The sequence below is a fragment of the Pteropus medius genome, unplaced genomic scaffold (assembly GCF_902729225.1).
Source record: "Pteropus medius unplaced genomic scaffold, Ma_sr-lr_union100, whole genome shotgun sequence".
Taxonomy (NCBI): Eukaryota; Metazoa; Chordata; class Mammalia; order Chiroptera; family Pteropodidae; genus Pteropus; species Pteropus medius.
The window spans coordinates 2,579,885-2,606,428 of record NW_024351730.1 but is presented as its reverse complement, the minus strand read 5'-3'; the positions used below and the strand labels follow the sequence as shown (position 1 = coordinate 2,606,428).

Sequence of the window (26,544 nt, the reverse complement as noted above, 5' to 3'; positions counted from 1 at the left end):
TATTTGTAATATAATGAAAAAATATATAGGACATTACGGTTTTAGGTGCACAGTTATTCAACTATGTTAAAAATGTGCATAGTATAAAAGTATTATTTTTTTATATACTTCTGAGTGAAATGAATGAATTTTCCTAAACACTATTTGAGTGAGCCATACAGGTAGTGAAAAATAGTGGTGATTAGTTGGGATTGTTCTTTCAAATAACAATTGATGAATCATATATTGTGGGAAATAGGGAACTGAGAAAAGACCTGAAAACAAGGCAAAACCTGTGTCATGTGAGAGGATTTTATTACTATTGAAAGGCTACAGTGTTATTTTTATTATATGTATTTTTCAAAGCATTTTCACAAAGATTACCCAACAGAATGTTACAACACACCTGGAGGTTGGGAGGGTGGGCCCATCTGATAGTTGAGGAAACTGTGACCCAGGTGGTTTAGCTACTTGCCCTAGGTTAAGTAACTAGTGCAGTGACACATTTGGATTAAAAAGCTCTGAGAAAACAAGGACTTTCTTATTCAATCTTTGTCTTCCCTGTGCATCAAGCACGTTTTCAGAGGCATAGTGTGTGTCCCCTCCCTCCCATATTGGTTGGTTTTCATTTATTATGTGCTTAACATTTTGCTCGGGACTGCGGTTAGGACATGAATAATGGCTCTATGGGCTGGTGCCCTGGCTCATTGCCTGCTCTGCCCACACTTTTCTTTCCAAAAGAGTATTCTCCTTTGATGGTTCCCACTGCCCAAAGGGCCTTGTTCTGAACTGCAGCCCCCTTGGCCTCAGCCAGTTGGACCCAGGAAGGCTCCTGATCCATGGGCAAACAATCCATAGGTGGCTCAGACACTTGTCACCCTGTGGTTTGGCTCAAAAAGATTTTCTGTGGTGATCATCTCATGGGATGGGTTAAGCTCAGAGATTTAAGGTGAAAGTTGAAGCAAAAAGGAACAGAGGTGAACAGGCTAGTAGAGAAAATAATGGCTGGCTAGAATAGATCATGCAAATGCTGCTGTTATAAGGAAGCAAAAACTATGAGCGAACAGAAAGATAGGAGAGAGAATAGATTGGATGGAGACAATGAAGCAGAGAGAGACACATGCTGAGGGACAGACCCTGGAGCACCTCCCTCCCTTCCTGAGTTTTCTAGTCCCAGTTCCCAAATAGCTTTAAAATAAGCTCCTTTTTTTCCTTGAAGTTACTCGAATGAGTTTCTGTTCCCTGCATCCATATTGGCCAGATGCATGACTGTCCTATGTGCAAGTTATTTACAACCAACCAAACTGGGGAGAAAAGACTTACATGAAATAAAGAATAAATAGTCTAGGAGGGGATGTTGTTAATTGAACATTGTGCTTGCTATGAGAGACTAGGTCTTGTGGAAGATCAGGACATAAGAGCATGAGGCCTACTGAGAGAACACTTCACTGAGGAATGAGTTGAGATGATTGTTCATGCAGTGCTTCTCAAACTCTAAGGTGCATACGACTACCTGGGTGTCCTTTGTTACAGATTCTAAATCAGTTGGTCTGTTGTGGGGTTGGAGTTGCATTTCGGACGAGCTCATTCTGACAATGCTGATGCCGGCCTGCAGGTCACAGCAAGGTTCTAAAGGATATTGCCATCTATTTCAGTAGTCAGGAGAGTGTTGAAGATAGAGAGTTACCTACTAAAAAAATGGTAAAAGTTAACATGGCTTATTTGAGAGTTCTTAAGGAAATTGGCCAGGCGCTGAGAGAAACTCAGGAAGTAGGATGCAAATTTAGATGGGTGAGGTACTGCAGGACTACAGAGCATTTTGAATGCCAAGATAAGTCATTTAGATATAGAATCTAATGTTTGACGAGGATCTAAGAGTTTGTCTAATCCGATGTCTCATTCAAACATGACTCCAGTGTATTAATATCTCTAACAGGGCCAGATAGGAGGCAAATCATTATAGGGGAGTGACATCTCCAAAGAAATATTTTAGAAAAATTAGTTGGGAAGTATGTTGGGTGGTTTGGAGGGAGTGACACTGTAGATAGACTCTGTGGTTAAAAAAAAAAAAAGTCTAAAAATGGTAAAGGCCAGGATTAGTATTGGAGTGGAGAAGTGAGAAGTGAGAATAAGAAGGGAGGAATTAGAGATATTTCTGAGTAAATCATTCACTCGTTCATCAGATGTCTATTGAACACCTACAAGAGAGCAGAGTACCTGCCTTGGAGGTACTTACATTCTAGTGAGGTGAGAGAAAAAGCAAACACAATAAATTAGCAAATTATAGAACTTCCTCTGTGGTAACTACAATGGAAAAAAATTAAAAGTAAGATGCCTAAGGTTGGAGGATGAATTGCAGTTTTAAATAGGTTAGTTAGGCTAGCCTTCATTGAAAAGTCGGAGAAGGAAAAGGAGTTAATTTGGAAGGGATCTGGGAGAAGGGTGTTCCAGCCGGAAGGAAAAACCAGAGCAAAGTCCCCAAGGCAAGAGAGAATCAGAAATGTTGAAGTAACTGCGAGGGGTAGGATAGTAAGAAATGAGGTCACAAGGGTCACATAGTAGGACATCAAGATATAGTGAATGTAGGGCAAGAGACAAAAGGATTTAAAATAATAGGAGATTCTCAAGTAGTAATTTAAAATTTTAATGTTAGGCATCCATTAACACTGAAGTTTCCTGGGCTGTCTCATGAAGATTCTGTTTAGTAGATCTTTTTATTAAGGAACTGTGCTTTCCAGTCTTGAACCTGATTGATTGGAGAAATCTATTAAAGGATAAGGAAATTGAGAAGGAGAGTCAATACAATAAGAGAAGATATAAATTCAAATTTTGAAGTAATTATGGAACATCCAAATGGACATATTTTGAAGATACCTAGAACTTCGGAGGTTAGATGTATTAAAAATCAAACGGGGCTCTTGAGTTCAGAGATAATAGTTGAAACCTTCGTGATAGATAAATTTGTAAGAAACCAAGAGTAGATAAAGGGGAAGGCTAAGAATTTTATATTTATTCACTTTTACCCCAACTAAATCTAATGGGTCTCTGAGTATAGCTTAGTAATGCACTGAAAAAATAATGGTTTACACAGAATAGTTTTTCTAACTCTTGTAAAACTAGTATGGAGGTAGGCGGTGTGGGTCAGCTATGCCCACTACATACTGGCTTCTTATGGCTTTCTGCTTCACCATCCTGAATGTATTACTTCCTAAAGTCATAACGTGGTCCCTGGGGTTCCAGCCATTGTATAGGAGTTCCAGGTAGGAAAAAATGGAAGAGTGAGAGACCAAGGAGTTTTCCTAGAAGTACTACACAAAGACTAATGCTGATTTCACATTGGCTCCCATATGCAAGGGAAGCTGGAAAATGGAGTTTTCTAGCTGGGCACATTACTTAGTGTTTTATTACTGAAGGAAAAAGGAAAAATGGTTGTTTGGTAGGCTCAGTCACCATCGGGTACTCAGATGGTCAAAGGCTTTTGCTCAAATGAAAGTGTTCTAGAGCTCTTAATTTACAAAATAATAAACATTAAATTGTTCAAAACTATGGAAATGAACCAAAAATACATACCTATCCAATGATTTGCATTTTCTTCTGGGGAATATTATAAAGCTAAAATGTAAGATATTCATTTGATTATGTAAAGCATGTGGTAAGTGATAAATTTAAGGGTTGTTTTAGAGATTGTTTTCCTAAACTGGTCTGTATAAATGGTAGCTTTAGAATGTTTGTAATTATGTAGATACTATGTTTCATTTACTTAAAAGATAACAAAAGGAGCCTTAATTTCTCTAAGAACTGTTAAAGCAAAAATTTTAGGAGACTATTTCACTCATCCAGATTTAAAAAATTACTAAGATTCTTCATTCCCTCAAGAAGCATGTTATGCACCTGTGTGCCAGCTAATTGGGTGGTAGGACCCAAAAATGTGGTGAGTGAAGATGTCAAAGGAAACGTGGAGATGAGTTAAAGATTTAGAACTGACATGGCCCTCTGAGAGAGAGAGAGTGTGAATTTAGTGATATACTTCATGTAATCAATATTTGGGAATACCCAATACACGTCATTTTGCTTTGTGTAATTCTTAAGATTTAAGTGTGTGGGAGAATTAAATTATTTTAGGTTTTCTAATCTATAGTATATCATTCATTTCTTCATTATGTATCATTTCAAAAACAGAGAGAATTGGATCATGTTCCTACCTTACAACCACAGGAAAGTTTGCGTAGATCAGCATATACTTTTGAAGATAGTGATGTTTGTTGTCCAGGTCTCAATTCTCATTGTTTTTTATTATCACTCAAGCAACAATTTCACTCCTCGCTGGAGCCACGTCTTTCAATGCTCTTATCCCCTGGATAGGAAGCTTCCTAAAGGCAGGGATTTTTGTGTTTTCTTTACTGATGTGTTGCTTCCACAGAGGACATTGCCTGCCACATAGTAGGAGCTCAGATATTGGTTGAATTAGTAAGTGAATCTTATGACCTAGACAAGAGGTGACCTACAGATACCTTATAATTAGACCTACCTGATACTCTCTTGCTGGAACCTGAGTACCACAAAGGAAGCAATTTTTATGTGATCTATTCACTGCTGTATGCTCTCCACTTGTAGCTTTGCCTACCACACAGTTGTCAGATAAAGGGATAACTCTGAACTTTGTTTTTAATGAAAGAACTTAACTTCTTTCTGTTGATTGCAGAAGTGAAACCTGTTCGTTGGAAAAATTCACTGCGCAGAAGGTATTAAGAAGACAGTAAAAATCACCCCAAACTATGCCATCCAAATATAACTGCTGTTAACATTTTAATATATTCTTTCCAACTATTTTCCAGGAGAGAAGTATATTTATTTGTTAAGAAGGATGAGATTATATTCTTTTTTCTCCATTTACGATTTCATGGAAATCCTTGCCTATCAAAGAGAGATTTATGTGAACTTTATGAAAAGGATGGGATTTTTAAATTTATTTTTCTAGTTTTATCAATATATAATTGATACATAAAGTAGTAGTTTCAGGTGTACAACGTAATGATTCGATATATGTATATATTGCAAAATGATCACCACAATAAGTTTAGTTAATGTCACCTCACAGTTACAAAATGTTTTTCCTTGTGATGAAAATGTTTAAGATCTACTCTCTTAGCAACTTTCAAATATACAATACAGTATTGTTAACTACAGTCACCATGCTGTACATTATATCCCAGAACTTCTTTATAACTGGAAGTTTGTACTTTTGACCACCTTTACCTATGGGAAAGGAATTTTGTCTAATGTCACTCTTATATTCTCAGTGCCTAGAGCAGCCCCTGGCATTTGGTAGGGTCCCAGTAATTATTTGATGAATGCATAGGTCAATTATTTTATGGCATCTTAGCATTTTTATGTTCATGTATAATATATGTGAGAATATAGGTCATTTCAGTTTTTTTAAACAAACCACTCGTGAATAAACATCTTTATACATCTTTGTACACTGTTCTATTTATTTCTTTGTAAAAAGCCCCAGGAAAAAGGATTGCTAGAGCAAAAGTATGTACTCTTTTATTGACTGCTGATATACATTTCAAAATTGCTAGAAAGATAATCCCAGTTTACACTCCCACTGAAAGTGAACAGGAGTCCCTATTTCTCTACCCCTCCTTCAGCATTAGATAGTTGCCTTTTTTATCTTTATAAATATGTAGTACAAAAAGTGAATGTTTTAGGGAGAGGAAAAAAATGGCGTAGATCGTAGAGGCTCTGTTCATCCCTCTGGTGACCAAATCAAAGTTGTGACGGAAACAAGGAGCAGCAGCAAGGAAAAATCGCCTGGGATCTAGATGAACAAGCCATACAACTAGGGAGAAATCCAAAAAATCACCCCACAACAGCAGAAGGTAGGAAGGGGCAAGGACGTGGGGCTGCCCGGTCCCAAGCTGCTGAGTGAGATAGAGGCGGCAGCGGCGGCAGACGTCTCTTAAAGGGGCTGCGTCAGCGAGTGGGTTTTCATGGTGACAGACCTGCTTGCTCTGAGCACCAGTGCCCGTTCAGCTGCGTGCAGGGGGCACCAGGGACTTACAGGGAGACATTTTCGGAATGAGGGCTGAGGCGAGTCATACTTGGTACAGAAGTGCCAGCGGTATCCATTGTTCCCTTTTGAGCCCTCCCCCCTAACAGTGCGCTGGGCACAGGGCCGCCATAGCTGTGATGTCATCAAACTGGATAACAAGTCACTCCGCCCAGAGGATTCCTGACTTGCCTCCCCCAACTTGTAGCCCTACCCAAACCACATCGAGGTGTATCCTCAGCGAGTCAGGTGCTCCTTGCTGAGACTCACTCTGGTGAAGGCAGCTGACCTCAGTTTCTGGTGTGGCCTTTTGAGGCAACTATAAGCACAGCATCTATGGATTGCTTGCTAAATCTTAACAGGTAGCCCTGGAGGGGTAGAGCTTGCACTAAATTTGGCCTGCAGCTGAACCTCTCTCAGAGCTGTGCCACTGGACACCTACTTCACAAATCCACACTAATAAGACCGGGAGACTTAGTACATAGAAACAGACGTGGAAAGGCAGCCAAAATGGGAAGACAAAGAAGCAGAAACCATATGACAGAACAGAACAGAGATCCAGATATAATGGAGTCAAGTAATCTAACAGAGTGCAGAGTTCAAAACACTGGTTATAAAGATGCTCAATGAACTTGTGGGAAGTGTAGATAAATTCAGTGAGAACTTCACCAAAGAGATTAAAAAAAAAAACAAAAACATAAAAATGGAAGTAGAAATTATAAAAGGGAACCAGTCTGAAATGAAGAACACATTATCTGAGATGAGAAGTTTATTAAATGTAATAAACAAAGGAATAAACAAAGTGAAAAAAGAAGAGGATCACATGCCCTATCTAGAGGACAGGAAAGCCAATCAGGACGGTCAATCAGAATGGCAAGAAAAAAGATGCCAAGACTATAAAAATAATTTAAGGAGGATATGGAACACTATTAAGGCTCCAAATATTTGTCTGATCGGTGTAACAGAAGAAAATCAAGATGTTGAACAGCTGTTTGAAGAAATAATGATGGATAACTTCCCTAACTTGGTGAAGGAAATGGACATAAAACCTCAGGAAGCTCAGAGAATTCCAAAAATCAGGGACCCAAAGAGGCCCACACCAAGACGCATCATAATTAAAATGCCAAAGGTTAAATACAAAGAATATTAAAAGCAAGAGAAAAAAAATAATTACATATAAGGGAACACCCATAAGACTGGCAACTAATTTCTCAAAAGAAACTGTGCAGGACAGAAGGGCGTGGCAAAAAAATATTCAAAAGCATGAAGACTCAGGATATATAACCATGAATAATTTATCCAGCAAAGCTATCATTTAGAGTTGATGGACAGATAAAGAGCTTCCCAGACAAAAATAAACTAAAAGAATTTATCACCACTAAGCCAGAATTACAGGAAATGTTGGAGGGACTTCTTTAAGAAGAAAAAACATGTATCAAAAACAAAGAATGGTAACAACTACATTCCTATCAATAAATACCTTAAATGGAAAGGAATTAAGTGCTCAAAATAAAGAGTGGCTGAAAAGATAATAGAACAAGACCCCTACATGTGAAAAGGAAGGGAATGGAAAAAGATACTGCTTTGATGAACCTAGAAGGTATTTAAGTTAGAGAAAGATAAACACTATATGATTTATATGCGGAATTTAAGGAATAAAAAGAACAAACCAAAAACAAACTCACAAATATAGTGGACAGTATGGTGACAGACAGAGGGGAGGGGGTTCTGGGGGCCTGAGAGAATGGGATGAAGGGTTAAAGAAGTACAAATTAGTAGCTGCATGGCATAGGGAATGCAGTTAGCTTTTAATACATCGGCTAGGTGGAGGGTCGGGGAGGGAGGGAGCAATTGGGGGGATCATTTTACTAACTATATAGATGTCTATCCAATGTATGGTATACTTGAAACTAATTAAAATTTTAAATATAAAGAATGTTTATATTGCTTTGTTTATTAGATTGCATACATTTTAGTAAGTTTAGTGATTATTTTCCTGAATTGTTTATTAACGTTACTTTATGAGATTTGTTTTGTATTGAATTTTAAGAGCGCATATATTGAAGATGTTAACTTTTCTCTGTCTCTTAACTTTTTGTAATGCTTTCTTATGTATGTAAATTAAATTTTATGAAGTATAATCTTTTAGTTTTTTTTTAAAATTTCTGCTTTAATTGTCATTTTTCTCTTTTCAAGTTAATGATAATTTTTCACTTACATTTTCTAGTACTTTCAGGTTTCATTTTAAACAGATGTGGGATTTATTTGTGAGATGTGAGGTAGGGATCTAATTTTTTTTTTCTTAAATTATTATCCACTTCATGTGATAATCATATATTTAATAATCCATTCTTCCCATACTGGTTTGAGGCACTTCTTTTATATACTATATTTACATGTATATGAATCATTTCTGGATTAATTATACATTAATTAATGTCTCTCCTCCCCACCCCATTTTCCTCTGTCTTTAATTTTATTTCTGGCTATTTTCATATTTTTTTCACCTGAACCAGTGACTGCATCACTGAATCATTGAGTCAAGTTAAAAAATTTGTTGGGATATTTATTGGAATTTAAAATTTACATTTATAAATTTATGGTGAGAGAAGTAACTGACATCTTTCACATATTGAGTCATTTAAGCTTAGCTTTTCTCTCTATTTATTGGTATTTCTTTCATGTGCTAGGGAGAGATTTCGTAAAATAAATCAGCTCATTTAAATGATTTGTTCCTATATGATTTATATTTTATGAAGATACTGTGAATATGATCCTCTGTAAAATTCAATGTTCTTGTTTGTGACTGTTAGCACATGTAAGGTGGAAGCTGTTGATTTTGAAACTGACCATCAGTCTGAATTCTTTCATTTTAAATAGTTTTTCAGTTAATTTTCATCAACATAGGTTTAAAAATTATATATCATATGGCAAAGTATTTTTAAAGAAAGTTTTCAGTTAATCAGACTTGATCAGGTATATTTTAGTTATACTATTTTTTCAGCAAGATTGATTCACCTTTATCGGCTGAAATATTATGTGCTCTGGTTCCAGCTTACTACTTTTAAGGTTTCACATAGTAGCCCTTACATAATAGCTAAGATATTGTTCTTTCTTATACTTGCTGCTAGGGGTAGTAGTCAGGATTTAGACCATCTAGCATTTAATTAATGGTTTCATTGAATCTACTTATATCGAGTTGATATATCGTATCTTTTATCAGCACTAAAAGAAATAAAATGTAAACCACAAATTCTAGACACATATATAGTTTTAAATATTCCATAGCCACGTTTTAAAAATAGAAGCAGTGAAATTGCTTATGTACTTATATATCCAAAATACTATTTTATCATGTTATTGATATGAAAATTAATAGAGACAGTTTGCATTCATTTTATGTACCAATTTTTCTAAATCTATATGTTTTATATTTACAATACATCTCCATTTGGATGACTTAGTTCCATTTCAAGCAGGACTCAGTTGCCACACTCAGTGGCTAGTGGCTGCCATCCTGCACAGCACAGCTGTGGATTATATTATACCTCTATCCTGGGTTACATGTTAGGATTTGCTAGAGTTTTTCAAAATCTAAAATTTTATAGTGGAAACCATAGCTTATTAAAAATACATCTACGACTTTCAACTTCCTTCTGTACAACAGAAGGCAATCACGAATGTCCTCATGAAACCTCACACATTATGTTAGTGCTTAGGGAATACTGCTTCTGGTATGGCCCTCGTGGCAATTTAGAGATTTTATGTAAGTACATCATGGCATCTTTTGAAGCCTGTTGTTTTGTTCTCGTTTTTTCAAATCCCTTTTTAAATAGATTTGATAAGCGAAAACCATCCTGCCCCACCTTCCTATTAGTTTTATTTAAATGTTAATATGAATCTGTGTACATAGTAGCTTTGAATAGTATGTTTTTATATACAATGGTACCATTACTTTGTTGCTCTATGGTACCATAGAACTTGATTTCATGGGTCATTTACACAGCTAACTGGGCAAAAGGAAGTAAGTATCTGTTTTAAATTGAGCCTCTGTTCATTTTGTGTGAGCCATCTTTGAAGAGGACTGATCTTGATTCCCCCCGGGGCTATGCTCAATGGCATAGGGTTAGTCAGGTGATAGTTTAAGCAGAGAATGTTACTAAGAAGGCCAAGCTCAACCTAGGCTCTGGACCAAGAAACCTCTTTAATGCGTCAGACCTATTTAGAATATCAGATTGGCTTCCAGGAGTGAAGCAAGCAAGCAAACAAACAGTGGTGTGCAGGGGTGAATCAGAGAGATAGATCGTTCTGACACCAATGTAGAATAGTCAAGCTTCTGTAATTGGGTTAGGTCCCTGTGGCTAACTTTGATCCTAATGTAAAGCCAACTTGGTGTAAAAGAAATCTTCCCGCATCTGTAGCCCATCTTTTCGCCTCATCCTTTCTTCATCCCACATAGATTTAGCCCTGATTCAACCCTGAAAACCTTAGAGATAGGAGACATTTAAGGAGCTCTGACTTAGTACCCTAAGGATGTGTAATGAATCACCCTATCATCATTTCTTTGACCCTGAGAGCCTGTCACAGCAACTCATAGAGCTCCAGGACTCGGGGCCCTGCCAGGTCTCTGACCCTAGCTTGGACTTGAGGGCTCTGTACTTGTGAATAGTTCTGATGCCAAGCCAGGCCTGCCAAGGGTTCATCTTGCACTTTCCCCACTGTTGCTGTTGGCCAGCTCATCTGGACAAACTTGTTGCCCCATGTTCGAGATCTTTGGTTCTGATTACACCTGTTGTCTGTGACCATTTTTTCTGGATCCCTTTCTCTGCCACTGTGTTGTTATCCTAATGGCTGTTAACTAGTTGATCCTTTCCAGGCCCCTTCTAGTCTTTCTCACTGTACTTTTCCTTTTTTCTTTTCTTTTATTTCTTTTTTTTAAAACTCAGGCCATGTTCTATCTTTGACCAAAGAAATGAAACTGATCTCTCCATATAGATTTTACCCAAATTTGATGTGCTGCTGTATACTTTTAGCATAAGTTGGGTTCAATCCACCATCAATCCCAGAATGGTTGTGATAAATGTTCATAGGTGGATTGAGACTCTACTTTCATAATTTTGTTTTCACGGTTTTTAGTAATGGTTAGAGAAATGACGTGAGGAAAAATTACTGCCATTTTTAATGCAAAGGGTGTCCAGTGTGGTCAGGACAGTGGGAGGCTTATGTAATGTGGATTGTTTTATAAAGCCATGTTTGTACCTCAGAGGTACTCAACTGACTGCACAGTGAATCAAATGGGGGAGCTTCAAACAGTACTGATACTTGGACCCAGATGCGTGGAATCAGTCCGTCTGGCCCACTGGGCATGTGTACCAAGCATTGATATTTTATCTCTCATAATTAATTCTAAGGTACAGCAGTGTTGAAAAACACTGGTTTAGATCTTTGAATTTACAGTACTTGCTTGCAAAGAGGAGGAGGAAGTGACTGTATAAAGCCTAGTAGGTTGCAAATGAAGAAACCAAAAGATATAGATATTTTTGGTAAATTTTTTGTCTATTGCCCAGTTACTTAATGGGTCTAATTATACTTCTCTTAATTTCCCTTCTCAGAAATGGTAAAGTTCATTTGATGATACCCGGTTATTAAGTCCTGAAGATATTCTTTAAGTTTTTGAATTTAACATTCAATTCAGTACAACCAAATGAAGAGTAAACATAGTCATTTTTAGCTGGTGTTATATCTACTCTGGGAGCTTGATGAATATGAGCCTTTCTGCAGTGTCATTACTAGTTTTTTGCTAACTACTTACTTTTATTATGTTGTAATAATTAGTCTTTTCATTCTTAAAAGTCTCTGAAACTTCTGTGGCAACTTTATTTTCAAAGGGTTTATTTTTTTTTAGGCTATAATTATTGTTTTATCCACCATGATGTTAAATAGTCTTTTATACGTTAATGTACAGAAAAATGAAAATTCACAATTCTCAATTTACCTGCCTTCCCTGGCTGCTGAGATGAAGCTCATTTTTGTCTGGCTTCAGGATGTGATGATTATTTCAGATTCCGAGGATTAGAATGGAAAGCTCCACAGTGCCTTACATGGAGTGCATTGGGTTCCCATTGTATGACTTTATTTTATAGTTCTCTTCGATCCTTATTGTTTCTTCATTTAGTCTTGGCTTTTTTAGGTGTTAATGTGACTTGTACTCTATAGATGGAAATCTTTTTAAAAAGCCAGAATTTGACATAAGAAGGAAAGTTCTGAATTGTTGGCTCAATTTAACCCCCAGATGGGTACTTATTCCTTTTTTTTTGTTTAAAGTTCAGTTAAAGAATCATTAACACAAGTTGGCCTTTTGTTGACTTTCAAGTGATTATAATTAGCAAAGAAGAAAAAACTCTCTTAATTTCCCCAGGTGCCAAGTTGAAGCTCCCTTGATCTTAAGTGACTTTCCCTGTGGAATTTACCCTAATGGTTGGTGAACTACTCTCCTATATGTTTTAATTTTAACAAAGTCTAAATACCAAGGTCTTCAGTCTGAATTGATAGTTCATAAGATATCGAATATTTTTCCATATGTTCAGCTGGAGTTTTCTTTTTTCTTTTAAATTCCTTTCATGCAAACTAGAATCACTATCTTTACTGTTTATACTTCATGTGTTTTAGTCTATTAAATACCAGTCTATTTGATGTACTAGCGATGTAAAAAGTAAAGTGCTTTTATTCTGTGATACAACAGCAGAACTTGAGATTATAACTCATTTAGTGCTGTCCCCACTCGCTTCAGCATCTTAAGCTAATGCTGATATAAATAGTTTACTTGAGAGAAAATGAAATGAGGCACTTGGGGCTCCCAGTAGGCCTGAAGTGATACTTGACTTTTGGCTCATCCAAGCTGTGTGGTTTTGGGCAAGTCACATAACCTCTCTGACTCCTGCTTTCCTTTAGCAAAATGGTTGTAATACCTACCAGTAAATCATATGCATGTTGGGTAGAGAGCAGACTAAGCCTACCTGCACATTGGAATCTCCCGAGAAGCTTTAAACTGCTGATTTCTGGGTCCCACCCCTAGAGATCCTGATTTCATCCAAGGGATAGGAGTTGAAAAAAAGGAGAGATGATTCTGGTTTGTACTACTAAGTGGTCAGATTCAGGATATAGTTCGAAGTGATAGCTAATATGTTTGTTGATGTGTAAGATGTGGAGTGTTAAAGGGAAAGAAGTGTTGAAATGACTAAAGTTTTGGGCTCCAAGCCCAAATGGTGGCACCAGTTACTAAGATAGAAAACATTGAGACAAGGACTGAAACCTCCTTGCATCTTAGAAGACTGCGAAGATCCACATGTGCCAAAATATGTATGTACATTTCTTTAGTTCTTTTAGAAGGATGATTGCATTTATCCTAAAATCAGAATTTCTACCCTCTACTTTCTCCATCTTCTTTTCTCTGAATATTCTTTAGAACCTCCATAAACATAATTATTAGTGTCTCCATTGCTATGGATTTTAGACAGCTGGGAACTATAAGGATTTAATCTGTTTGGGATTGATAATTCTATTGCCAGGTCTTTTTGCTCCATAATCAGAGTTGATGAGAATAATTTTTCATGTCATCATCGTGTTCTTTTGGCTCTTGAGGTGCTCCACACTGCAGGGATGTTCTTCAGAGTGAGAAATTAAATGAAAGTGCTTGCTATAAAGTAGGTGCTAAGCAAATGTTACTTGAATCTGCATATGGTGAGTGATTGGGATAAGATCAAGCCGTTCAAATTTTGGAAGCCGAGCTTTTAGCATACTGGATTGGTTTTAAAGTTTTATGGAATTTTCTTACCATGTACAGGCCTATTTGCACTGCTCAACAATGGCCACAGGTACCCAGCACATTTAAGGGGCTGGCTGATTTCATGATTCTAATTGGTAGTAGCATATGGAGGCAAAAGTGTTACATTAAGAGGCTCTTTCTGCACTGGGTGATTTTTATTTATGACATTAGAAGGTTCTTAAAATAATCTGTTTAATCCTCTCATTGTTCTAGTTCTGTCTGTAAATTGGGGAGAAGCTAATGGCAAGCACACATGTGTAGGTGTCATTGCTTTAATGTCACCTATCACTGTGTTTTAAGTCTTTGCAGCCTACCGACTATCATTCACACATCCTGGTTTAATATGCTTGGGGGAGGGGGGCGCGGCGTGTTCTTCTATTTTAGCCACATCCTGACAAACTGAAGGATGCTGGCCATGCCTTAACTTGGTTTTGTGCAAAGGACGCCTAGGTCTTTGAGCCTGTCTTGTCCAACCAGTCTTGATGGATTCTTTAATACTGCACACTGCGCTTATGGTAGACAAGCCACCCCAGAGCCACACCCATTCTCAGGGTTATGTTGGGCAGTGGTGGAGTTCTCCAGTGAGCCTTTATGGATTTTCTATTTTCCTGGCCTTGTTTGATGGACTTGGATATTTTACATGCCATATTGTGACACTGTTTGTCATCAATAGGCAATTGAGTGTCACCCCTTTCCTTATCTGGGATAGTATCTGGTGATATAGAGTAAAAAGCAGTTCTTGCATGTGGGCAATTTATGTTGCTGTGTGTGCTGTTCTGACTTCTCCATCAAAGCCATAATTAGCAGGTAGGCTTTCGTTTCTTCACTGGGTGTTTTCGGTGGTTAAGACTTTCTTAAAAAAATAAAGGTGAATTATTTTTTCTCTCTTGCTAAGTCACAATGGTGGTAAAAATCAGGTGCCTGTCAAACTCCACTGACTCATTCTGAGAATAATACAGCAGCAAAATGATGTTATTTGGGTGTTTCTGCTTTTTTTTTTTCAATAAAATAAGGACTAGTCTGTTAGAGCCAGTCATGTTTCCACCTGTTTTTATGTTATAAAATGCATAAATAGCTCTAAAATTGAAAGTTATAATAATTCAGATAACTTTCATGGTTATTTATTAGTATTTTTTTCCAGTATGTTTTAAGGGCTGACTCATTCAAAGTTGTAATTCAGTATATCTTCCTATGAATGCATTGCTACTGATGTCATTGGGGTTAACTATCCCGCAGGCATTTTATGAACAAATTCATTAATGCTTTTTTCCACATACAAAGTGAATAAAACTTAACTTGTGCATTGACACTATATTAGTGGTTCTCTGATGACCTCTTGTAAAAAGATTTTTTTACAAAGATAGCATCATGGGATTTTAGAGTTAGAGGGAACTTAGAAATCATATAGCACAGCACAGTCCATGATACAGTGTGCTAGCAATTGATTATCCAGCTCCTGCTTGAGTACCTGTCAGTGTCGAGAATCACACTCCCTTTTTAAACCGTCTGTTTCATTCTCAGACAATTCTAATTCTTAGCAAGTTCCTTCTTGCTGAGAAAGCAGTAAAAGCAGTAAAACTATTTATTTTCTACATGTCTTGCTAGGCCATGTCTGCAATATTATATTAGCACAGTTGATTCTTTTAAGGCCTTATTCTTGGACTTTACTCAATTTATTCAATCTCTAAAACCTTCCTGAATTCTGATTCTTTCATGTCACTTGTGCATTTATCAATTGTTCCATGTGTGTTCTTATCCTGTCATTGGAACCCAGACAGTCAAGCTCCAGAGCCCTCAAAGTTACCCATTTAACTATCCAGGGGGTCCTCTCGTACCACAACAGAGCTTCATGGGACTCAGTCTTTGATGTCTCTCACTATGCCCAGGATTACTTTGTTTTTCCTCTGCACATCCACTCTATTCTCCACTTTCATACCTTCAGTATGCACGTAGTTTCAGGGTGTTATAACCCCCTTCAGCCCAGCTCTCCATGACAATCCCCACTCAGTGCCAGGTCTGCCTGCCTATGTCGCTGGATCACAAGTTCACATTCCCAGAAGGAAATCTGATTGGCCCTGCTTATCAGGTGCCCCTGTTGACCTTGCCACCCAGAGCCAGGGAACTACGTCAGGAAAAGAGGAGGCGCAAGAGACAAGGGTTTCCCTGGGTAGGTTCCTTCAGAAGGTCTTACAGGCAGGGAGAGAACCAAAGGAGAGCTCCAGTTTGAGCCCCCTTTGTGGATGTTTGTCATTTAGTTGTGAATCCATATCATTGCATAATCTTGGAATTCTCTGACTTGGTTTTATAAGAAAGGGTGTAGTTGTAAAAGCCTTGTTGAAATCCAAAATACCCAATAAGATTATTGTTCCAACTTAGGTAACGTAAAGAACCTTTTTTAAAGGGGAAAATTTCCTTTTGATCTCTGAATATGCATCCTGTGTATGAAAAACCCCACTTTCAAAACAATGAAGTCCTACTCAGTGTCAACTGAATTCTTAATATAAAAGCGAAATATTGCTTTTAACTTCTAAATTATTTTCAAATTTTCCCATAAATCCTTTAGAAGCTGTAGATCCTATTATATAAATCTGTGAACTTTGAAAGCATATCTCTAGACCACCATTTTCATACACAGTAGTTTATAAGGTACAGGATCCATTGTCTTTCCTTTTTAGAACACTGAGACCTTAGTTTCTTATCTTCAGCTTTGGCACCTGTCTCATTCACCGTGGTTCTTCTATGAGTAGTGACAGTTCACTTGACTGTTCTTCGGGTTCTGTTCATATTATTACTACTTTATCATTTTTGCATTGATTAGAATTCAGTACATAGTAGCAATTCTTCATCTTGTTTCCTGAATGAATTCGATTCCAAGACAAGTTAATGATGCTTTTAATTAATCGAGACTTCTACGAGCTGCCTGGTAGATGTCTGGTAGTCAAAACCCCTCATTGCTAGTGCAGTGTGTTTCTGTGCCAATTTTTAAATGTATATGGGGAGCATACTATTTATTTCTTCTGTCTGACCAAATGATCTATGGGATGATCATTCCCAAGGCAATATCATTAAATTCTTTTCATTTTTGATTGTTCTTCCTTTTCTTGATAAGCATGATTTGGCATAAATAAATGTTTTCAGTTACTATTTTCAGCAACTCAGCATATCCAAGGTGATTATTTTTCTGGGTTAATATCCAAGGCTGGCTGGCAGCCAAGGAAATTTAGTGCCTACTATGTGTGAGGCACAACACTAGGCATGCCATACATTTCCATGTAATACTGCTTAAGGATAGCCTTTCCTCGGGTCGGGATGTCAGGAATACATTGTTCAGTGTCTGCCACTTAGAATTCGTAGTACTGCTTTTGGAGTTTGCTGCAGTTCAACATGAGTTCAGGAAGTGTTAAGCCATTATATTTTCCTGTTTTAGATAAGAAATACTGTTGATGTTTTCACACTTGTTTATTTTTATATCCGTTCTCACAAAGACACTTAAAGAAAAAGATCATTTACCATGCATATATGGTAATGACGGGTCCTGATAGGAAAATATGTTAGTGGGTGTCAAGATGGGGATAAGACTATAAAGTTCTAGGAATTTTCGTATGCCTGATATTAAAATAGAAATTTTAGTAAACATTTATTGCATACAAGGAATTTCCCTGATGTATTATGTTACTTACCCATATTAGAGTAACCTACATGTACACTTATGCCTGTCCTCAGTGCACAAGTTATGTATATCTGTAACATCTATTATTAATATTGTCAGTTGCTATGTACCTAAGTATATAGGTCAAAAGATTAATATTGGAGTGGTTAAAAGACCACTATATATTCAAAACTTTTGTAGGTGACCCTTCAACAAATAATGGTCAGGGAGGATGCTTTGACATCTAAGTAACATCTGACAAGGCCACAAGAGTAAGAGAGGGTTGTGGTTGGAAAAACTATGTTGAGGTAGAATGGGGCCAGCAGAGGAGAAATAAGGTCAAGCTTAATTGTTGAGTGAATGGATACGTCCAATCAGTGTTAAAGCTATAGATCTGGGCTGGACTTTATCGATTTCCAAATATTGTCCTGACTCCAGCACTCACTGGCTTGCTAACCATAAGCAAGTCTCCATATGAGAAGCAAAATGTCCTCATCTTCATCATTTTGAGAACAGTTCTTTATTTTAAAAAGTTCACTTTTTTGTAAGATGAAAAACAATCAATTTTTGAAGCAATAATCATGGTTTACATCATCAGGGTAAGTGGGTATTCATTTATTATAACTTAGATGTTAAAACTTAGATGCGTCACGATTGCATGAACAAGAGGGTGAAAGAGGAAGCTAGAGATGTGGAAAGGTTTTTGGCTGTTGTGTAAGTTCCTTAGGGCCGCAACCCATAGTTATCCCGGAACGTGCTGGATGCAAGGCTGGGAAGCTGTTCATGTCAGAGGAGATCGGATCTAGCAAGTAGGGCCTGCTAGGGAAGGTTCCAGGCAGCTTGGTGATTTGGGGAGCAGGGAAGTTGCCTTGTGGTTCTGTCATCATTCCATGCAGAACAGAAAAGCTAGCTAGTGATTGGGGCACAGAGAACAGAGTTCACCTTGAAGAAGACTAGCCAGGTCCAGGTACATTGTCTGTGCCTGGCTACATTAGATGGGCATTGGGACAGGACTTGGCTTCCAGCAGAGGACTGAACTACCTCCACTAAAATTCCATAATATAGAAGCCAAACATAGTCTTTAAGTAAATGGAGTAGTTCCCAGAATCAAATGAAAAGCTTTCCAGGAAGGTCAAGGATGATCCAGGCAGTTTAAATAATGGACAGTTTACTTTAGGATGCCACAGAATCCATCTTATCTGTGCTCAGCCCTTTCATATGTCCAGACTGCAGATTGACTCTGATTAGCTTAGCATGGACCATGCACCCATCTTTAAGTCAGAAAGGGGAATGATATCTTCATGGATCAGTCCCTCAAGACTGCCTACAGTTGGGGAAGCGGAGTTCTCCAAAGAAAACCAAAGGACTGTTTTGAGGTGAAGCAGACTCTTATCTGGAATGAGCAGCAGATGTCCCCTGCATAGAGCCTGAATCAATATTCTGTACAGGACAGTATATGGATGCAAATGAAAATATCATTTCCCCTCTGGCTATTGCAGTCATGGTCTAGAAATTTGAGACATGTTGCTGAATAGTTTCTGTTTAATTTCCATGCTTTTAGAATTATTTGATTTCCTCAATAGCGTATTTGAAACTGTAGTAGTATATAAGTCTTAACCTTTAAAGCAACTTGTTCATTGTTTGCAGAGTGGTGGTTCCTTCCTTTTGTACCCTCTCAATCTGAACAGCTGCTGGCAGGTTCACAATCAAATATTTGAAATGACTGAGCTGCTCCAACAGTGCAAAACATGAGATTTCAAATCTCTTATGTAGTTCTGGTAACTGCTTCTAGATTTCTAATTAAATGAAATATATACATGTCACTAAAAACAAAATAAATAAAATACAAATGTCGAAATTATTCAGCTGGAGATTGTTTTGTTCCAGAAACTTGAGTAAAAAAATATATATATATTAGATGATGAATTTTAATTATTATTTTTTCCCAGAGAACAAAATAAAAATATATTTAACCTTTGGGTAAAAGTTCATAATTTCCTACTAACTAGCACCTACCTTTAATCACACCTAAGTTCTGCATTTGTGCCCTTTAAGTCTTTGGCTAGTTTTCCAGTTAATATTCTTTTATTAAATTCTATAACTGTTGCAAGCATGGCTGTGTGTGTAATTGACCTCATTCTAGGTCAAGAAATGCGAGCAATTGATGTGGTCTTTTTAGTGTCTAATATTGGATGCCATTGAGTAAAAAGGATGTATAATTGGATTCTCCTGAATATATTTAGGAGTTAATATAGATATTCTGATTCCAATTACAGCCTTACTTGTAATTGCTATAAAGTTGAGTCTGCAAAAACGTAATGGTTCTATAACCATATTACCAGGCAACAGAATGATTTTGTATCTTGTTCTCTTAGCCCTCCTACCTAGCCACCCCTGCTTTTCTGTTGCATAACCCCTGTACAGATGACAATTTTGAGGACAACACGTACTTATTTAATATTAATTTATATAATGTAGATTAAAACCTGTTATTTTCCTCTAGATTCTTTCACTGATCACAACTTTAATTAAATAATATACAAATTTCTAAAAAATGTTAATTACTACATTAGTGTTTCTAAGACTTGTTTTTCTCATCTCAAGAATTTTGAAGGGGAGATTAACTTTATAACCTCTGGGGAGAATTGAGTGACAGGAACTGATTGAGTGACAAGTATTGTGCTACATCGCTAACATGTCATTTAATCCTCATATTAATCCTATTTTATGCATAAAGAAGCTGAGGCGCAGAACAAAATAATTTGCCCAGTGTTACGTAGAAGTGCCATAATCCAAATTTAAACACAGATCCGACTACAAAGCCTATTCCTTTTTCTCCACAGTCTGCCCTTTCTGATTTCAAAAATAAAAATAGCTAGAATGTTTGCCCTTGCAGGAGGAGTTAGGCACTGACTGTCCCAAGTGCTTTACACATGCGTTACCTCATTTAATCTACTTAAAGACCTGTGAAAGAAAGTAGGCAGCCAGAGTTAAATAATTTATCTAAAGTTATCATAGCTCATAACTGATGGGCCTAACTTGTCTCTCTTAGTCCATGGTCTGTGTTTCCAGTATCGACTCTAATGCCTTCCTCGATTATACCCTTTGTTCTCAATGATATTGATTACAGTATTATAATGAGGAAAAAAATACATGACATCTAAGGATAGGGTTGTTTGGATGTAAAGAGAATTCTATAAGAGGTTAACCATTTGTTGTATTTAAAATCCTCGGTTTCTTTCAAGTCTTGGGCTTTTACTTAGAGGAGCATCAGGCAGTGGGTATATGTGCCATCATATAATGGTTGAATGATGAGAGACATGGATTGGCTATGAGGGTCAGACCAGCTCTACCTTCAAAAAAATATCACATATACATCCACTTCTTTTCAGTTCTGTCACCACAGTCTCACCCAGGCCCCATCATCTTTTACCTGGATTGTCACAGTCTCCTCAAAATGATCTTCCAGCCTAAAACTTCTCAGTGGATTCCTGTCACATTAAAGAACAAAAATTCAGGTTTTTTATTGTTTCTCCCAATCTGGCTCTACCTATTCTGTTTGATGCTCCCCCTATTCCTATTACTAGTCCTCATTTTCCTGGAAATGCCAAGCTCATTCTTACCAGACATTTATTCCTGCTCTTCCCCAGTGAGTTTAAACTGTTCCTTATCTTTCTTTATTGAGGTCCTCATGGAGGTCTCAACTCAGTGTCTCCTTGGAGAGGCTTTCCCTTGTCATTGGTATAAAGTAGCAATAGCAGTAGTGATAACAGCAACACAGTGATTACAGTTAACATTTATTGAGCTCTTACTATGTGCTAGGCATCATATGTGTGTTCTCTACATTTGTCAATTCACCAGGTCTTCACTTCTCCTTTTGAAGTAGGTACTATTATCTCCATATATAGATAATGAAATGGTAGCGCAGAGTTCTCTGTAAATCACTTGTTTTATTTTCTTCATCACACTTACCATGATCTGTAATTATTTTGCTCACTGGAAAATAATCTCTGAGAAGAAGGAGCCTTATCTTATTTTCTGCTGTTTTTGCAGCGTTTTTGAAAAAATAGCTGGCACAGAGTAGGCGCTTATGTTCACTTATGTTGAATGAGTGAATGAACTAATGATCAGTGGGTTTTACTGATTGGGTCATGATATTTGTCATGAGAAATGGAAATTTTCAGAGATAATAATTCTGTTGTAATTGTATGAAAGGACTAAAAGCCTTTCAATGAAATAACTGTTGAGCTTTTTTCTTCCCTGTTACATTATACTGTGTGCATATAGGCATGTGATCATGAATCTAGGCGGAGGGAGAAGGAAGACTATATGTCATCATACTCAGTGACCAGTCACTCGTCAATAGCTGGGTGCCAGGTACAGTAGTTGTTGGCAACAGATTATATAGTCACTACTTACCTTTTCAAATGTGGAAATTTAGCTGTGATCACAAAGCTCCATTTGGCTTTGTGACAGAGTTCTGGCTGCAGATTATGTCAGGCAGCTGTTGCAATGAAACATCTGATTCAGGAGGGAAATTTTGTTGTTGTATTTAAATTTTCTTGTTTTTCTGAACAAAGGAGGTGTTGTCTTTTCTCATGGTGCCCAGTGGCTACTAATTTCATAGAACTTTGAAGCTGGAAGAGAAAGTCAAATTATTAATCTACCTTCCTCATTTTATAAGAAAAGAAAATAACTCCCAGAGAATAAGTGGTTTGCTCAGGGTCACATAAATAATCAGTGGAAGAACCAGAGCTTGCCACATAACCGGTAAGAGGGTTTAATATCAAACACTGTTAGGTGAAGACAAACACGTGTTCACTTCAGGGCCCTGATTAGGATGCTGACTTGTCATCATCCTTTGCTTTCTCAATAAAGAAAATTATTTCTGGAAGCTGAAATGGTCACCAGGAGAATGTTGCTTGTATATTCTTATTTGGTAATACAAACTTCTATCTTTTTGTAGCACGTTCAGTAACTGAGACCTTTTGCATGACTTAAGGACAAAGAAGGCTCTGAATGGGCCCCACCATCTAGGAAGACTCCATAAGAACTATTGCTAGATTCATGGCCTCACTTGTCCCCACTGTGCGTCCTGTTAGGAGATGACACACAAGCTGGCTTTGTTCTCAGTAGCCCTTAGGAGTCAAGATAGGTGGATTAAAGTTACTTGTGAACTTTAATGACATGTGAATGGTCTCTCTAAATTATTAAACAAATCCAAAGAGGCATAGCTTTTCTCCTTAAAAAAGTAGGGGGAAAGCTTGTGTTTTCTAAAACATGATGTAGTGAAAAATAATTATTAACCATGTGACCATGAGTGAAGCTGCTAATGTGTCTAAAACTAAAATGACTATCATAGTACTTAACATGGAGCTTTGTGACCTCCAAAGTGATGAGTCTAAAATGTGACTCTTGCTTGGCCTATCTACCTGGAAAGCCTTCAGTGGCTCACTGCTAACCAGAGGATGCAGTCCATACTTCTTTACAAGCATAAGAGGCCATCCAAGATCCAGCCTGTGTGCTTTTTACCTGTCTTTATTTACCTTGCCCCTTTTCTGAGTTTCAGCTTTATTGCCCTGTTAGCATTCGCTTGCACACACTGCACTCACTATTCCCTATCCCACTGGTCCCCCATGTTCATGTTCCCCACCTTTGTAGATAGCCTAAATGATTTTCTGGTTTTATATAGCAACAAAACCCTACAGGCAAGCTTTTCTTGTACAGTTTGTTACCAGCACTTGGTTCTCTGTAGTGTCCTTATCAGTGGGTGGAGAATCAGTTGCTTGCCCTCAAAAAAAAAAAAAAAAACAAACAACAGCCAATAACCACTCCTTTGTCCTTTGGTATTTATTTATTTATTTGGCATACATTTACTGAGTACCTGCTGCTTCTCTTACTGGTGTTAGGAAGATGAGTAATGCACCATCTATATCCTCAGGGAGTTCCCATTCTGGCAAGGGGAGACTGACTCATAAGCAGGCAGTAACAAAGCCTTCTGGTAAGTGTTTAGCTGGAGATGCGGGAGGCACAGAGGAAGTTGACTGACTTTAGCATGATAGAATACTTCAGAAGAGACCCCATATTAGTAGGCCTTATGGGAGGAAATGGCTTTGGCTGGGCAGAAAAGAAGAAAAATGGGTATTTCAGATAGAGTGCCAGTCTAGGAAGTGGTTAAGGGGCTAATGGAATCCAGTAAATTAAGCATTTTTTTTTCTGTTCTTCTAGAACTTCTATGTATTTTTAAAAGTATTGTGTGTCAACTTTGCAATATGGTGTTACCCAGTTGAAATGGCCTGAATCTATTGAATTGTTACAATGATTGTGAGGTAATTTGAAGGGATCTTAAGAAATTTAAAATGTTAGGTAACAAATTCTAATTAGTGGAAAGAGTAAGATGATCATAGTGAGTTAGGTGTTTGTGGTGGTTGCCTATTTAAACCTTAATGTTTTTTTTTTCCTGTCTTCAGAAATGAAAAAAGCAAAGCAAAAACAAAAGCATTAAATGTATATACTTACATTTTAAAATTATATTCTAAATTACCTCTATCTTGTTAGTCTTGTCTAAAACAAATGTAAACCAGTTAAAAACTTTTTGTTACTTTGGACACATTCCTACGTAATTGTATGGGAGAAAGATGAGCAAAATTGAAAATTGATGTTACTGTTTTTGAAATGGGTTCATTTTACATTATTACCTTCACATAATGCTGCCTTTTAAATTTAGTAGAAATGTTAGAAATGGGGACTTTTCTTTTTATTATAAAAGAAACAACACAAATAAGGAGATGCATGTAGCTTATAACAGATTTTAGATTCTGGAATAGTTGTGAAATGTGTTTTTGGTCTGGATGAAAAACTGTAATGTTTTTTATCAAGTAAGAAGACAATCTTTCTTTAAGGTTATGAGAAAACTGATGATGTTTCTGAGAAGACTTCACTGGCTGACCAGGAAGAAGTACGGACTATATTCATCAACCAGCCCCAGCTGACAAAATTCTGCAATAACCATGTCAGGTAGGAACTGCTTAAGAATGCTGTGGGACTAGCAATCACAGCAGAGCCCTGTAGGCCATTTCTCAGCAAAAATGATGATGCTTGCAAAGAGCTTTCAATTAAATCGGTTAATATTTGAGAGCTTACAGGATCCTGTGTGAATTGGCTATTTTTCCGTCTTCTAGCCAATGAGGAGATGTTAATAAGATCCTGGAAGCGGGAAGTTGCAGAAAAAATAAGCAGCCATACTCTACTAATTCTATATGTAGTGTATGAATAGCGAAAGCTGCTTATACTTTTGTTTTAAACCTGTACTAGAACAATAAATTATTGTTTTTGGTTAACAAGTTTTTACATTTTAAAAGAGATCTTTGCCGTTCTTTTCCGAGAACCCCTTTTAATAGTTAAGTACTCTTTAAATATTGACTTATGATTGTTGCAGGTTTTAGTATGGTGTTGAATGGAGGTATGTAAGAAGTACCTTACTGCTATATTTTCATTACAACGATAATATAAAAAGCATCTCTCTTATAAACCCTATTCACTAAATGGCCTCTGGAAGCAAGTGAGCCACCCCCATACTAGCCCAGTATATCTCCAGTGGCAAGATTTCTAGATTTGAGACATGCCCATTTAAAATTAATATATGTAACTTCAAATTCTAGAGTAACTCTTCACAGTTTGGAGAGTGTGGCATGAAGGGGAAGGCTGGATGTTTCCAAGACTTAAATGGTGACTGTGGACCTACCTGGTGTGTTTAGTATGGAGTCCTATCCAAGTTCATAGAGGGGCTGTAAGAAAATTCAGACAGAAACCTGGAAAACTCTCCACTTCTCTGAAGTAATCCAGGGAAGGCATCTCTATTTAAAGCTTCTGATCCTGTTTAAAATGCTGATTTTTTTTTCTGCGAGATTTTATTTTCTGCGAGATTTTATTTCCTATTAATATGTTATACACTATCTTAACTAAAATTGCTCTTCTTTGTGGGCTACTCTTAGTAATGTTAAACAGGTGACTGGCCAAAGAGAACAAAAGATATTATGCAGAAAATTAAACTCTTACTATTTATTTAGACAGTCCCTTTCACTTCTTTTTATTTAGGTTAATGAACATTTGTAATATTCTTCCAATTTGAAACAGAATGTGGGTATTCATCATCTAATTTTTTATATGATGATAATAGAATTTTATGAATGTGGGAGCTAATTGTGGAGTAATTAAGTTTTATGCCTCTTTCTGTTTTTGTTTTCTAGCACTGCAAAATACAACATCATCACATTCCTCCCAAGATTTCTCTACTCTCAGTTCAGAAGAGCTGCCAATTCATTTTTTCTCTTTATTGCACTGCTTCAGGTAAGGCCATGTTACAAAACCTTAGTTAAGCATCAAATATTAAGATATTTTGTTAAGCCCATGACCAGGCTTCTGAAGCTTATCTGAACACAGAGATATAAGCTGGTTTGGGTGGATATTTTCAACTCCTGTATGAGAGGTAGTTTCACTACTTCTTTAAGCCTTTTGATTCATTTTTATAGGTTTAATTTAAACATTCTGTAAATTTGATGTGGGAAGGACTCTTTATTTGAGTGCTAAAGGGAGATATGAGACTTTTTCTTACAATATTAACTTATTTTAGTAACAGAAAAACCGTTGCTTCTGAACCTTAGAGAATAAGAATTATGACTAAATCTTGTTTCTCTTTGTAATCAGAAAAGTTATTTTATTAAAAAGTAGTATACATTCATTGTAAAAGGAATTAGAAAATATAACAAAACATAAAGAAAAAATTTAAAACTCATTTTTCCACCACCCAGAGGCAGTACTCTTAAAATTTGGGTGTATATCCTTCTGTTCTTTTTTTTTTTCCTCCTTCAAGCATTGTTTATTGATTTAGTTTACAAAAGGGGGATCATAGAATACATGTTTTATAATCTGTTTTAGTTATATAATAACACGTGGATATTTTCCCATGTGATTCGTTGTGTTTCTAAAATATCATTAGGAATGATGGAATTGCTAATGATATTTAGAACATATGGA

General features: G+C 36.9%; 1 protein-coding gene across 5 annotated transcripts in view; it reads left to right on the top strand.

Annotated features, from left to right (window-relative positions):
- The window catches only part of ATP8A1 (ATPase phospholipid transporting 8A1), a 216,589-nt gene that overhangs the window by 1,411 nt on the left and 188,634 nt on the right, over positions 1-26,544 (top strand). For 3 of the 5 annotated variants that reach the window (XM_039845108.1, XM_039845112.1, XM_039845107.1), the window contains exons 2-4: positions 23,450-23,509; positions 24,411-24,525; positions 25,758-25,857. In XM_039845108.1, coding sequence (XP_039701042.1) covers positions 23,450-23,509; positions 24,411-24,525; positions 25,758-25,857 — 275 coding nt within the window. The remainder of the gene's footprint in view (positions 1-23,449; positions 23,510-24,410; positions 24,526-25,757; positions 25,858-26,544) is intronic. The other 2 variants (XM_039845110.1, XM_039845109.1) reach the window with 1 other exon arrangement.